Raw genomic sequence first — 16,055 nt, 5'->3', positions numbered from 1 at the left:
TGTCATAGAAAGTGATAGGATGGCTACTTTATTTATTTATACTTTTAAAAGATTCTATCCATTTATTCATGAGAGACACAGAGAGAGTAGAGACATAGGCAGAGGGAGAAGCAGGCTTCCTGCTGAGCAGGGAGCCTCATATGGGACTTGATCCCAGGACGTTGGGATTAGGACTTGAGCCAAAGGCAGCCTCTCAACCACTGAGCCACCCAGGCATCCTAGGGTGGCTACTTTAGATTGGATAAGTCCAGACTCTTCTCTTTGAGGTGATTTTTACCTTGAGGCCTGAATAAAAGAAGATGTTAGCTATTTTTAAAATAGATTTATATTTTTATTTGAGAGAGATTGAGAGTGTATGTGTGCATAAGCTGGAGGAGGGACAGATGGACAGAGAGAGAAAGAATCCTCAAGCGACTCCCCCACTAGCCATGTGGGGCTTGATCCCAGGATATGACCTGAGTGGAAATCAAGAGCCGGATGCTTAACTGACTGAGCCACTAAGGCTATTTTAAGATAGAAGGAAAAGCATTCCCAGCAGAGGAAACAGTTAGATACAAAGACTATAAAGGCTGGAATGACCAAATTTGTTTCAGAAATAAAAAGAAAGCTAGATTTGTAATGGGTGTAGGGGAGAATGATATGAGGTAAAATCAGAATCAGTCTTGTGTGGAATGGATTTGGGCATCTGTAAGCCAGGTGAAGGAGTTTGGATCCTATTTTAAGTGGAGTAGAACATGACCTAGCCTTTTTTTTTTTTTTTTTTTAAAGATTTTATTTATTTATTCACAAGAGAGACACACAGAGAAAGAGGCAGAGACATAGGCAGAGGGAGAAGCAGGCTCCATGCCGGGAGCCTGATGCGGGACTTGATCCTGGGACTCCAGGATCGTGTCTTGGACTGAAGGCAGGAGCTCAACTGTGGAGCCACCCAGTTGTCCTGACCTAATTTATTTTTAAAAGAGTACTCTAGTTGCTGTATGGAGAATGATGGGACAGGGAGGGAGCAGGAACTAGGAGCAAGTGCAGAAGCAGGGAGACCGGTTTAATGACTTCTATTAATTTGTTTACAAGGAAGGGATGGATGTTTGTGGGTTGGACTAGGATGCTTAAGAAGAGAAGGAGTAAAGTAACTATATAGTTGTGTGTGTTTTGTAGGTGGAATCTTTAGAACTTATTTTTTTTTCTTTAGAACTTATTGAGGGAAAGGTAATGTCCATATGTTTGGCATGAGTAACTGGATGGATGGTGGTGCGGTTGAGGCCAGGATGAGTGTAAAATTTAGTCCTTTTACTTTGTTTTAAAAGATTTTATTTATTTGAGAGAAAGCAAGAGAGAGAGAAAGCACGAGTGGAGTGAGGGGCGGCAGAGGGAGAAGTAGACTCCCCACTGAGCAGGGAGCCTGATTCAGGGCATTATCCTGGGACTCTGAGATCATGACCTGAGCCCAAGGCAGACGCTGAACTGACTGAAACACCCAGGTGCCCCAAAACTTAGTCATTTTAGCTATGTAGGTAGCAGTTATAAGTAATAGTGAAACCTCAGTCTGGAACTCAGAGGAAAAGGTGGAACTTGAAGTGTAGATTCTCATTATATCTACTCTCTCTTGCCTCTTTTTAAAATTGTACAAATCATCTGTGATACATATTTTCTTTTAAAAACTTCAAACAATACATATAAAACCAAAGTTCCCCATGACTACCTTCTTTATATACTCCTCCGCAAAGGTAACCACTGTGACCAGTTTCGAATGTACACCTTTTCTGCATTTATTTATATGTACTTATAGGAATATATAGTGTGTTTCTGTTTGCAAAAATAACACCATATTGTATATATTTTGTACCTTAAAATACAAATCTTGGAATACTTTATTTCAGTCTTTTTTTTTTTTTAAGATTTTATTCATTCATGAGAGAGAGAGAGAGAGAGAGAGAGAAGCAGAGACATAGGCAGAGGGAGAAGTAGGGTCCATGCAGGGAATCCGATGTGGGACTCCATCCTGGATTTTGGGATCACGCCCTGAGCCAAAGGCAGATGCTCAACCGCTGAGCCGCCCAGGCAACCCAGTATTTCAGTCATTAATAAGTTATTTGTTTTAATGGTTGCATAGTATTTTGTTCTATGGTATGAATATGTGGTTTAACTGGTTGCCAATTTATATTTAGGTGGTTTCTTTAGGTTTTCTTTTTTACTATTATATGTATGGTAATTTTTATTTTTCTTAATTTAAAATAATATAAAAGTAATATGTATAAGTTCCTAAATTATTAAAATTATCAGCATGTTTTTGCAGAGTGTCTCATTCTACCAAAGTGGGGATTCCCTATAATTATGTGGAATCACTGTTCCTCAAAATGTTGGTAGTTTGTACTTTCTTAAATCTTTTCTATATGAAGTTAATTTGAGTCTTAAAAATACATTTTATTTATTTATTAAAGATTTTATTTGTTTATTCATGAGACACACACACACACACACACACACACATAAACACACACACACAGAGCGGCAGAGACATAGGCAGAGGGAGAAGCAAGTTCCCTGAGGGGAAGAGTCTGATGTGCGACTGGATCCCAGGACCCCAGGATCACGACCTGAGCAGACAGACAGACGCTCAACCGCTGAGCCACCCAAGCACCCCTAAAATATGCTTTATTTCTGTAGAGATCTTAAATTTATTTTCTTTGCAACTTTGTAATTAATGTTAATTTAGAATAATCTACACCATATTGTTAAAAAGGATATTTTTCCAGTAATAAATTGTTGATCCAGATCAGCAACTAGAATAGTAGTTTATCATGCATAATAAAGTCAGTGCCCAGATATTGCACTTTACTTACAGTCTTTTGATTTACTTGTGTTGATGTCAAAGTACTGTTGCATACAGTCTTTTGAGTAGTGAGAAGGAAATAACTATACAGAATGTGGTAATGATGTCTTTGCGGGCCCTTCGTATTATAAGCACTTTGAATCAGAAGAATATCCTGTACAAAACTGTGTTAAGGCTTTTGTGTTATAGTTCATTTCTTTTATGTTTTAAGTGACAACTAATACCATTATTTATGGTGCATGCCTTCCCTATTTAAGATAAAAGGTCCCATTTAGTAAATTGTAGGTTATAAAACACCTGAAATGGTGCGATGTAAATAAAACACACACATACAAACACACACACACACACACACACACACACACACACACACACACCTTGGCCAAAGAGAATGACCTAGTTGCTGTAGTGAAGGTCAAAATTTTAGCATTGAGCATTTTCATAAATTAAGCAATAAAACATTGGATTTTATAGAGTTGGTCTCAGTAGGCCCTATTGTTCCATTTCATTTTGGCAGATTGGAGAAGGTACCAGAATTGTTTTTTGTTTTTAAAAGATTTTATTTATTCGAGAGAGAGAGAGAGAGAGAGAGAGAGAGAGAGAGACAGGCAGAGGGAGAAGCAGACTCCATGCAGGGAGCCTGACGTGGGACTCGATCCTGGGTCTCCAGGATCATGCCCTGGGCTGACAGCGGTGCTAAACTGCTGAGCCACCCGGGCTGCTCCTATAGAGCATTTTTAAATATACATAATCATTCATCTTTGTAACAACACTGTGAGGTAGCAGTGGTGTTATCCTCATTTTTCTGATAGAAAACTGGGACCTAGAAAGGTTACATAGCTCAAACATTATTGTATAGTAAATGTTGTAGACAGGAATTAAGCCCAGATGATCTGACTTTGTTATAAAATCTTGTTATATTAATGATGCTATTTCCACTTGGGGATTACTTTTTCTGTAATTGATGACTGAAGAAGATACTTTAGATAATTGTTCATTTAGTGTAATTCAAAAGCCACTTTAAAAATTTATTTCATCAAACAGATATTTAAGTGTTTGCTATGTGTCAGGCATTGTTTTGGGCTTCTGTGGATAAAACAAAGATCTTAACTTAGATGGAGTTTATATTTTAGCCCAGAGAGTTGAAATCAATAAATATAACTATCAAGTAAATTACTCAGTATGTCAGAAGGTGATATATTCTGTAGAAGGAAAAAAATGACAAGGGAAGTGGAACAGATTGAATTATTGTCAAGAGAACAAGGAAAACAAAAGTTCTAAGACTAGAACGTACTAGCTTATTTGAAGAATAACAAGGAGGTAGGTGCCTGAGTAGGTTAGAAGAGTAGAATAGACGGAAGTAAGATCAGGAAGTTGGGATCAGGGATAGTATGCATCTTCTGTTGTCTTTTAAGGTCGTTGGATGGAACTATGTTTTTACTCTGAGTAAAATGGGAAGCCTTTGCAGGGTTTTGAGCACTTTGTTTTTTTTATTTTTAAAAGATTTTATTTCTATATTAGAATGAGAGCAGGAGCAAGTGGAGGACAGGAGGGTGGGGGAGAAGCAGACTCCCTCCTCTGAGCAGGGAGCCCAGTGTGGAGCTTGATCCCAGGACCCCAGAGGCAGATGCTTAACTGAGCCACCAGGCACCCCAGGTTTTGAACACTTTAAAAGTCATCCTGATTGTGTTCAGAATAGGCACTGAAGCTAGACACCAGGTAGAAGCAGGGAGACCTGTTGATAACTGCAGTAGTTTAAGAGGGAGGCATAATCCAGGGGGAAAAAAGTGGCAGAGGCCACTCTGAACAGATTGATGATTAGAGTTCGTGAGAAATGTTTGGCTTCTAAATATATTTTGCAAATAGAGACTACAGAATTCCTGGTAGATAGGAAGGGAAATAAAAAAGGCAGGATGACTTCAAGGTTTTTAGCCTGAGCATCTGAAAGGATGGAGTTATCAGGAGTTCAGTTTGATGTGTTAAGTTTGGGGGGTCTTTTAGATACCCAAGTGAACTTGTTTGGAGTTTAGGAATGAAGTCTGGAGGTGCCTGGGTGGCTCAGTTGGTTAAGCATCTGCCATTGGCTCAAGTCATGATCCCAAGGTCCTGGGATGGAGTCCTCCATTGAGCTCTGCTCAGCAGGGAGCCTGCTTCTCCCTCTCCCTCTGTCTGCTGCTCTCCCTGCTTATGCTCCTCTCTCTGTCAAATAAAATCTTTAAAAAGAAAATGAAATCCGGGATAGAAATACAAAGTTGGGACTCACTGGTATATAGATGACATTTAAAACCAGGTGAGAGGAACTGAGAGCTAAGTAAGCCCTAAGGCACTCCAGCAGTAAGATAGGGGAGAAAATGGAAGAGATTGTCAAAGAAACCTAAGAACAATCAGTGAGGTAATGTGTAAACTTAGAGAATGTGTCTTGGGAGCTCAAGGGAAGAAAGTAAACCATGGAGAAAGGAATGATAAGCTATGTCATTTTACTGATAGGTTAAACAGGATGAGTACTAGAATTGAAAATATTATTTAGCAATGTTAAGGCCACTGTTATTGTGTAGTTTCAGTGAGACTTGGAAATTGCCTGGTTAGCACTATACATATGTTAATTTTAATTTAATGTTTAATTTTTAAAAGACTTTAGTTATTTATTCATTAGAGACACACAGAGAGGCAGAGACATAGGCAGAGGGAAAAGCAGGCTCTATGCAGGGAGCCCAATGTGGGAGTCAATTCTGGGACTCCAAGATCATGCCCTGAGCCAAAGGCAGATGCTTGATCGCTGAGCCACCAGGCATCCCTATACATATTTTTAAAATGGGATCTTTTGATGTTTACACTGTCTCCTTTTCCATGTTCAGGTTTGCCGTTCTGTTGGTGGTATGTCTGGTAGTGGATCGCAGCTTGGTTCAATGGGTAGCCTGACCATGAAATCACAACTTCAGATCACTGGTAAGTCTTAAAAAGATCTACCGCTACACTTTTCCCCCAAGATAAAAACAAGAAGATCTTCAGTGGCTGTTTTATATTAGGTGTTGAGTTAATATTTGCTTAATAAGTGAATGAATAGAATGTTTAAAGTATAAAAATTACATTTTTCTTTCAGGATGCTCTTGAGTATTTTGTAAGTTTTTTTTTTCCTCCTCCATTAAACATCGGTGTCTGAGCAGTTGCTGTTGTTTTTTGTTTTGTATTAACAGCCTTGAGAGATAATTCACATACCACATGGTTTATTCATTTAGAAGGTCACTGATCATTAGTATGTTCATAGTGTTGTACAGCTGCCACCACAGTCAATTTCAGAAACCTCTCCCCTCTCCCCACATCTAGACTACTTCGCATGTCCCCCAGCCACCCTCAGCTCTAGGCAACCTCTAATCTATTTCCTGTCTGTATATTTGCCTATTCTAGATCTCTTATATAAATGGAATCATAAAATGTATGGCATTTTGTTTCTGACTTTTTACACTTAGCGTATTTTCAAGGTTCATTTATATTGTAACATGCATTAGTATTTTCTTTTTGTTGCAAAATAATATTGAAGGTATGAACATACTACATTTATTTATCCATTTATGATAAATGTTTGGGTTGTTTCTTTTTAGCTATTATGAATAATGCTATGAACTTTTATGTATAAGTTTTTGTGAAAGTTTGTGTTCTCAGGTCTCTTGAGTATATACCTAGGAGTAGAGTCACTGGGTTATGTAATAAATATGTTTTACTTTGTGAGAAATAATTCCAAATAGTTTTTCAAATTTTTTTTTTTTAATTTATTTATGATAGGCACACAGTGTGAGAGAGAGAGAGAGGCAGAGACACAGGCAGAGGGAGAAGCAGGCTCCATGCACCGGGAGCCTGACGTGGGATTCGATCCCGGGTCTCCAGGATCGCGCCCAGGGCCAAAGGCAGGCGCCAAACCGCTGCGCCACCCAGGGATCCCCCAAATAGTTTTTCAAAGCATTTACACCGTTTATGTTTCCATTAGCCATGTATGAGGGTTCCAGTTTCTCCACATCCTTGCCAATACTTATTATCTGTCTTTTTGATTATAGACATCCTAGTGGGTATATGAAGTGATATGTCATTGTAGGTTTGATTTCATTTCTCTGGTGGTAATGATGTTGAACATTTTTTCATGTGTTACTAGCCATTTGTATATCTTTTTTGGAGAAATATCTATTTAAATCCTTTGGTTGCAAAAAAAAATCCTTTGGTTGCTATTATTACTTAACTAATTTCTTGGTCTTTGTTTCTTTCTCTAACCATATTAATCAGGTATATCACTTTCCCATTAATATTCCTAATGTTCTAATATGCCATTTGTTAAGTTACATTCTTTTTTATTTTTTATTTATTTATTCATGAGACAGAGAGAGAGAGAGAGAGAGAGAGAGAAAGAGAAGGAAAGAGACACAGACAGAGGGAGAAGCAGGCTCCATGCAGGGAGCCTGAAGTGGGACTTGATCCCGGGACTCCAGGATCCCGCCCTGGGCCGAAGGCGGCCCTAAACCGCTGAGCCACCGGGGCTGCCCGTTATGTTACATTCTTGCTCAAAAACCTTTAGTGCTTCTGTTTGGCTCTAGTTTAGAGTCTCTGTAGCCTGGGCTAAGATTTTCAACAGTCTGGCTCCATATGGTATCTTTGTAGGTATTTTTTAATTAATTAATTTTTTGGTAGGTTTTTTTTTTTTAATGAACTGTTTGGTGAATCATGGGAGTTTCTTCAGACATTGCATGTCTATCACACAGTAAAACCCCAGTCTCTATCCTTTTAATGGCATTTCTTTCTTTTTTTTTTTTTTTAATTTTTTTTTAATCTTTATTTATGATAGTCACAGAGAGAGAGGCAGAGACATAGGCAGAGGGAGAAGCAGGCTCCATGCACCGGGAGCCCGACGTGGGATTCGATCCCGGGTCTTCAGGATCGCGCCCTGGGCCAAAGGCAGGCGCCAAACCGCTGCGCCACCCAGGGATCCCAAATGGCTTTTATTTCTTATAGAACCATTCTCTATATAGTATTTTAACTTTAAAGATTTTTAAATTTATTTTAGAGAGAGAGTACATGATCGGGTGGTTAGGGGCAAAGGGGAAAGAATCTCAGACGGACTCTGTGCAAGCCCTGAGCCCAATGCATGGCTTTATCCCAGGATGCTGAGATCAAGACCCAAGCCTAAACCAAGAACCACCCAGCTGCCCCAGTATTTTAGCTTTTATTACACCTATCTTTTTTTTTTTAATTTTTTAAAAGACTTTATTTATTTATTCATAGAGACAGAGAGAGAGACAGAGAGAGAGTGAGAGAGAGAGAGAGAGGCACAGACACAGGCAGAGAGAGAAGCAGGCAATATGCAGGGAGCCTAACATGGGGCTCGATCCAGGGTCTCCAGGATCATGCCCTGGGCTGCAGGCGGCGCTAAACCGCTGTGCTTCCCAGGGATCCCTGTGTAGCTGATTTAAATTGAGCCAGCGTCTTATGACTTTTCTTTGGGGCAAGTTAATGTTAAAACCTTTGATTGGAGCGATCTTTAAAAAAACAAAACAAAACTTTACCTTTTCAGGTTACGTGAGTAAATGAACGTGTTTTTTATTTTTAAAAACTCAGTAAAATAATAAAGTAAGGGGTCCTATTTATCATTTTAGTCCTCAGAGATATTGTTACTCCTTTAGGTTTTGGTTTATATTCCTTTAGACTTTTTTCTTTGCATGCTGTTACCGTATTTGCTACCATTATTATCATAGTAAGAAAGTCATTTAATAAATGCCTGAACGCACCTTAAGAAGACGTAATTCTTGCCATTTATAAGTTTTTAATCTTGGTTCTAAATTTTCTGAGAATGCACAAATATAAGGCAAAAACAATTTAATAAAAACAAACATGAAGAATGGATAAAAATGATATATTTGCAAATATGTCATTAGATATGAAACAAATGGAGAACATAAGATTATAAAGAGTGATGTGCCAATTTAAATAGAATCAACTGCCCTTCATAATTCATTGTTTACTTCTTTGATTTTGGTGCTAAAAAGCTCAGAATTAAATGTTTTGCAAAAATCCCTTTAATGACATTGTATTTTTTATTCTATGTTAATGGATCAGTTATAGTATTGTTTTTTAAGTTTTTTGTTTTGTTTTGTTATTTTGGTAAGCTGCCTCAACATCTTTCTTGAATCAGAGGGCATAAATATTCCAGTGTAAAAAAATAAATGCCATGGTATATGATAATGGCAACAAGAGAGAATAACTTTGGTCAGGAAAGAGAGATCGGTATTTGACCAGAATTGCTGTGAAAGGGGATAGTGCTTGAAGCATTGCTACTATTTAAATGTAGGAAGTTATTTTAAAAAACATGTAGGGGAGTAGAAAGGATCTTTTTAGGAGAGAATATAAGCAGGAGGCACGAAGCAGGGAAATGCGCAAGTGTTTGCCAATGCCCCTAAAAGCTACTGCTGCAGAGTGGGGAGCCATGAGAATTTTTTTTTTTTTAATTTTTATTTATTTATGATAGTCACAGAGAGAGAGAGAGAGAGAGGCAGAGACACAGGCAGAGGGAGAAGCAGGCTCCATGCACCGGGAGCCGGATGTGGGATTCGATCCTGGGTCTCCAGGATCACGCCCTGGGCCAAAGGCAGGCGCCAAACCGCTGCGCCACCCAGGGATCCCGAGCCATGAGAATTTAATGGGAGTGGGTGATCTCCTTCAGGTGTGTCAAGGCTACAAAACAAAACAAAAATCATGGCTGGCAGAGATGGAAAGTAATCAGGGCTTTTAACAAAGAGAATCAGTTGTATTTGTATTTTAGGAAGTTGGTGTGAAAGATTGATAGAATTGAGTGTCAAAGTTAAAGATCCTACTCTGTGGTTTTGCTCTAATTTCATGTCTTTTTTTTTTTTAAGATTTTATTCATTCACCAATAAAAATTAATTTAAAAAAAAAGATTTTATTCATTCATGAGAGACACAGAGAGAGAGAGAGAGAGAGAGAGAGAGAGAGAGGCAGAGAGGCAGAGACACAGGCAGAGGGAGAAGCAGGCTCCATGCAGAGAGCTCGATGTGGGACTTGATCCCGGGACTCCAGGATTACGTCCTGGGCCAAAGGCAGGCGCTAAACCACTGAGCCTGGTTTTGTTTTTTAAGTAGGCTCCACTCCGACTGTGGAGCCCAGTGCAGAGCATGAATTCATGACCCTGAGATCAAGACCTGAGTTGAGATCAAAAGTCTGATGCTTAACCAACTGAGCCACCTAGGCACCATGTCTTTTTCTTATCTTTTTTAAAAATCCAGTTATTTCAGCACCATTTATTGAATAGACTGCTTTTTTTCTCACTGAGTATTCTTGGTTCTCTTGTCAAATATTAGTTGACTTCATATGTTTGTGTTTATTTCTGGGCTCTCAGTTCTGTTCCATTGGTCTATTTGTCAGTTTTTATGTCAGTACTGTACTGTTTTGATTACTATAGTTTTATTTATTTATTTTTTAAAGATTTATTATTTACTGGAAAGAGAGAGTGTGCATGTGGGGGCAGGGAGGGACAGAAGGAGAGAGAAACTTAAGCAGACTCCGTGCTAAGTGCAGAGCCCAGTGTAGGACTCGATCTCCTGACCCTGAGATCATGACTGGAGCCAAAACCAAGAATAGGTTGCTTAACTGATTATGCCATCCAGGTGCCCCAATTACTGTAGTTTCATAGGATAACTTGAAATCAGGAAGTATAATGCCTCCTGCTTTGTTTTTTCTCAGGATTTCTTTGGATATTCAGGTTTTTTTTTGTAGTTCCATATAAATTTTAGGTGTTTTGTCTACTTCAGTCGAAAATACCATTGGAGGGGCACCTGGGTGGTTCAGTGGTTGAATGTCTGCCTTCTCAGGCCATAATCCTGGGGTCCTGGGATTGAGTCCTGCATTAAGCTTCCCTGCAGGGAGTCTGCTTCTGCTCCGCCTATGTTTCTGCCTCTCTCTCTGTCTCTCATGAATAAATAAATAAAATCTTTAAAAAGAAAAAACACTATGGGAATCTTGATAGTAGTGCACTGAATCAGCAGATGGCTTCTTACCCTCTTATCTATTTTCTTACTCCTTTCAGATTTCTTTCTTTTTTCAAATTATTTTTTAGGTAGGCTCCATGCCCAGTGTGGGGCTTGAACTCATGACCCTGACATCAAGAGTCACATGCTTTACCAACTGAGCCAACCAGGCACTCTCATTTTCTTACTTCTTTTCTGACATACATGCGAACATACGTACATTTGTTTATAATATATATATTGGCTAATTGGTCATCCTCACCTGCTTAAGTGAGGGCAAATAAGAAATTTATTTCAGAGAAACCGCACTTTTTTGTAAGCTATGACAAAACGGATTTCAAAAATTCATAGTGCTGTTTGTTGATAAATGGATAAATTAATTTAGAACTTGGACATAGGTTTTTTAAAAAATATTTTTATTTATTTATTCATAGAGAGACAGAAAGAGAGAGAGAGAGAGAGAGAGAGAGAGAGGCAGAGACACAGGCAGAGGGAGAAGCAGGCTCCATGCAGGGAACCCGACATGGGACTCGATCCCAGGTCTCCAGGATCACATCCCAGGCTGCAGGCAGCGCTAAACCGGGGCTGCCCTTGGACATATGTTTTAATTTCACTGAATTCTTTATATGAGTATCAAAGGAAAGCCTGCACCACCTTTCCTTTTTAAAATGAAAATTTTTTTTTTATTTATTTGACAGAGAGAACAAACAAGGGGAGCAGCAGCAAGGGAGAAGCAGGCTCCCTGCTGAGCAGGGGGTGGGGCTTGGAGTTTGGTGCCAGGACTCCCCTGGGGTCATGACATGAGCCACCCATGTGCCCCTGGTGTCACTTTTCCTTTTCAGCATTTACATGAATAAAGTGTAGTACTGGTGCATTAGTAACACATTTTTTGTTTTAAAGATTTATATATATGAGAGAGTGACAGGGAGCCTGGCAAAGGGAGATGGAGAGAGAGAATCTCAAGCAGGTGCTCTGCCGAGCTTAGAGCCTGATCCCAGGACCCTGAGATCATGACCTGAGCCAAAATCAAGAGTTGGAAGTTTAGCTGACTGAGACACCCAGGCACCTTGCATTAGTAACTCCTCCTATAACTTTAATCTAATTTATGGAAATAACCCGAGTAACCATCTGACTGAATCTTTTTTTAAAGATGTTGTTTGTTTATTCATGAGAGGCAGAGAGAGAGAGGCAGAGACATATAGGCAGAGGGAGAAGCAGGCTCCTCACAGGGAGCCCGATGCAGGACTCAATCCCTGATCCCTGGGATCACACCCTGAACCAAAGACAGATGCTCAATTGTTGAGCCACCCAGGCATCCCTAGCTGTTTGAATTTGAGTTGACTAAGAAAGATTGTCTTTTGTGCTACTCTCACATGGATTTAGGTAATTCATTGAGGTAGTTGCTTTGGGAACTTCTATTAGCTTAAATGATCAGTTCACATTTTAATTGAACATTATTATTGAATGTCTCTGTATTGGGCAATAGCTTTCCTGTGTAGTTTTTAAAATAGATGTAAAAACTATAGCAGAAAATAATAAATACTCAAATACTTTGACTAGTGTGCCATTAAAGCTTCTACAGTTAAACTTTTAGGGAGGACATCTAATCCCCGAGCCCCAGTTTTAGTCAAGAAATCTATATGACTCCCATCTTCAGGAGAGTTAATGACCCTGGATTTTAGTCTTGGTTCTGATAATTTAATAGTTCTATAACTTTGTGCTTGTCACTAATATCTTTGAGCCTGTTTCCTTAGCTGTCAACTAAGGATGTTAACATCTTTGTTATGTGGTTTTTGGGAGACAGTGTATATGAGTTGGAAAACTCCAAAATACTGTAGAAGTATAGATTATTTGCTTTCCCCTAATTCCTTATTTCTTTCTCCTTCTAGGATTATTCATGTCTAATTTAATATCTTAACAGCAGTCTAAGCTTTAAGCCTTTCATAAAGTTGTTTGGTTATTTTACATTATTTTTATTCATTCTAATATTTAAAAATTATTTTTTATTCATTTGAGAGAGAGTGCAGGCGAGAGCATGAGCTGGTGGAAGGATCAGAGGGGAAGGGAAAAGCAGACTCCCTACTGATCAAGGAGTCTGACTCAGGGCTCCACCCAAGACTCTGGGATCATGACCTTAACTGAGACATCCTGGCACCCCTCATTCTAACTTTCTTAATATTAAAAAAAATGGTCAGAATTAATTTTCTGAATAATTAGGTAAAGAATAATTTTCTTTACCTCTTTGTCCTTCATCCTTCACATCCCTGTCCATCACAGATTCTACTGATTTTTACAGTTGGATTTTTTTTTGTTATCTACTCTTTTCTCTAATCCTATGACTTGGTCCCTTACCTTAGACACAAATGTCTGTCTTTAGCCATTTCCTGTTTAGTTATGCTTTACACATAACCTCAGCTATTATTCTGAATTCATCTGTGTTTTTTATTTGATGCTTGTATTATACTATGTGGGCAAAATAAGTAACTTTGGTATTTCCTAGAACTTTCTTAGCCTCAAACTTTACTTAGAACTGATCATTTGAATTGGAAAAACCATCTTGATTTTATTATTATTATTTGTTTTGTTTTGTTTTGTTTTGTTTTGATTTTATTATTAATTGGAATCAAATAATACTACACTTTCCAAAATTTACTAGAAGTTTGTAATCTCTGATTGCTTGGGTACTAGGAAGGCCCTTTTTACTTAAAATTTAAAGTTCAGAGTTTATATAAAATTCTGTCTAGCTAACACATAGTTTTGCCATAGAGGCCTCTTGTGGCCTGTTATGACTGACCACAAAGTTAGCCCTTGCCTAACTGGTTTTATTTCCTATTAGGTCATACTGCACCCTACTTGTTTTTCCTTGTTCACTGTTGCCTCTCAGTTCCCAGAATAGGTTGGGATAAACTAAGGACTCATTTTAATTTCTTTAGATTTAAATTGTTGGGGCTCTTGGGTGGCACAGTTGGTTAAGGTCCAGCTCTTGGTTTCAGCTCAGGTCATGATCTCGAGCCCTGTGTCAGACTCCATGCTCAGTGGAGAGTCTGCTGGGGATTCTCTCTCCCTCTCCCTCTGCCTCCCACCCCAAATAAATAAGTAAATCTTAAAAAAAAAAATAAATTGTCCAAGTTTTTTGTACTGGAGAGTTAGGATGAAGAACCAAAGTCAGGTCAAAGCATTGATCTTCAGAAAGGATCAGAAGAACATTAATAAATTTTAAATTTTTTAAAGAAGTTTTTTATTTATTTATCTCTATACCTCATGTGCAGCTCAAACTCACAACCCCAACATCAAGAGTTGCATATTCTTCTGACTGAAGCCCCAGGAGAACATTAATATATACCACAAAACTATATGCAATAGATACTGTATGTGTATGTAACGATAAAGCAGAGAAACTTCTTTTGTACCATGACAAATCATTTGGTTCTACAGATAGGTTAAATATCTCTCACATTTAAATTACTAAGTGCTATAGGAATTATAAAGACTGTCTCTATCCTTGTCATACAGGGATTATAGGGTAAGTTAAAGTAAAAAACAGTAAATTTACTGAAAACTAAGGATGAAAAAACTGTAGAAACCATACGTAAATATGAAAATGCAGTTGAAACATAGAGGCAGGAGGGCAGCCCCGGTGGTGCAGCGGTTTAGTGCCGCCTGCAGCCCAGGGTGTGATTGAGTCCCACGTCAGGCTCCCTGCATGAAGCCTGCTTCTCCCTCTGCCTGTGTCTCTGCCTCTCTCTCTCTCTGTGTCTCTCATGAATAAATAAATAAAATCTTAAAAAAAAAAAACCAAACAAAACATAGAGGCAGGAGCAATTTAACTTCTTCGGTTTAAGAAGCATTGGATCAAAGAAAAGGGATCATTTATTTCTCAAGAAGTAGGATTTTATTGGGTAAAAAGGAAGAAGGATCATTGTGAGTAGATCATCCAGAGTAGCACATGAAGGTGCACAGCCCTTGTGAGGGATAGCAAATAGCTAAGGGTGGTTAGAATACCAGGGGACTGGATGGGATTTGGTATAGGAGGGGGCTGAAAAGGTATGTAACAATGTAAAATGCCCCAGAGTTTAAATTTCATTTTGCAGGCATTAGAGAAGTGCTTGAAAAATGTTGACATCACATCTGTTTTAGGAAGATAATTCTAGAAGTTGTGAGGGGTTGCAGATGTGAGGTTAAAAACAAAGAATTATCAGAGACCTTTGCAATAGCCCAGATAACAGATAATACTGACATTTTTTGATTCCCTGTCTTACAGTTTACTGTTTATATTCTTCTAATTTACTACAGGAATTTAAATTTCAGGAAGTAGTAAACAATCTATTTTCTAATATTAGGGCTATAACCAAAATTTTATGCAATCTAAACTGAGATTTGGTAGGGCACCTGGGTGGCTCAATGGTTGAGCATCTGCCTTTGGCTCTGGATGTTATCCCCGGGTCTTGGGATCGACTCCTGCATTGGGCTCCCTGCGAGGAGCCTGCTTCTCCCTCTATGTCTCTGCCTTTCTCTGTCTCTCATGAATAAATAAATAAATAAAAATCTTAAATAAACAGATTTGAGCACTTAATTTCTCTTGTTCAGTCTTTACAAGTGACCCTTCGGCAGACTTTTAAGTTCTGTTGAGTTTGTCTTTTTATGTGTAAAAATTAAGATGATAATACCTATTTCACAGAATTGTCTTGAGTATTGAGATGACAATGTGTAAATGCCAGATATGGAGCAAACACTAACAGTTGGTGTTAGTTTCTTTTACCCCTTTTATTTTCCCATTTGAAGTTTCCTAAATTGGTTTCTAACAGGGTTGGGTAGGATTATTTGGCAAAATAACTTTCAAAATTTTGAATCCTAAAATACCACCGAGGGCAGATCATTTTCTTCCTGTGAGGGCTACACTGCTTTGTTCTAGATTTAGTGAGTATTCAGAGGGTCATTAGAGCCCCTGAAATACACTGGTGGGCTTTGCATAATTGTTCAGGTTGTTTCACCTTTTCTCATACCAGAAATGTATTAAAAATAAGGGTTTTATATTTTTTCTATGGCAATCCTGTGATTGAATTTTGCTCTGTATTAAGATATTAGAACTTTATGGTATGTATTAATCAGATATGTCTGGTCCCCATTTGAATATTTTCTGTTCTGAAAAAGACTTATTAGTGTTTATGCCTAGATGTCTCAAATTTTATGCATTCAGTATAATA

At 38.4% G+C, this 16,055-nt stretch overlaps 1 protein-coding gene across 21 annotated transcripts in view; it reads left to right on the top strand.

Annotated features, from left to right (window-relative positions):
• The window catches only part of ITCH (itchy E3 ubiquitin protein ligase), a 155,233-nt gene that overhangs the window by 47,668 nt on the left and 91,510 nt on the right, over positions 1 to 16,055 (top strand). For all 21 annotated transcript variants that reach the window (XM_026009865.2, XM_026009863.2, XM_072736071.1 and 18 more), the window contains one exon: positions 5,686 to 5,776. In XM_026009865.2, the coding sequence (XP_025865650.1) occupies positions 5,707 to 5,776 (70 nt within the window). In that variant the 5' untranslated portion in view covers positions 5,686 to 5,706. The remainder of the gene's footprint in view (positions 1 to 5,685; positions 5,777 to 16,055) is intronic.

This window comes from Vulpes vulpes, chromosome 14 (assembly GCF_048418805.1).
Source record: "Vulpes vulpes isolate BD-2025 chromosome 14, VulVul3, whole genome shotgun sequence".
NCBI lineage: Eukaryota > Metazoa > Chordata > Mammalia > Carnivora > Canidae > Vulpes > Vulpes vulpes.
This window is presented reverse-complemented; position numbering and strand designations above follow the sequence as displayed.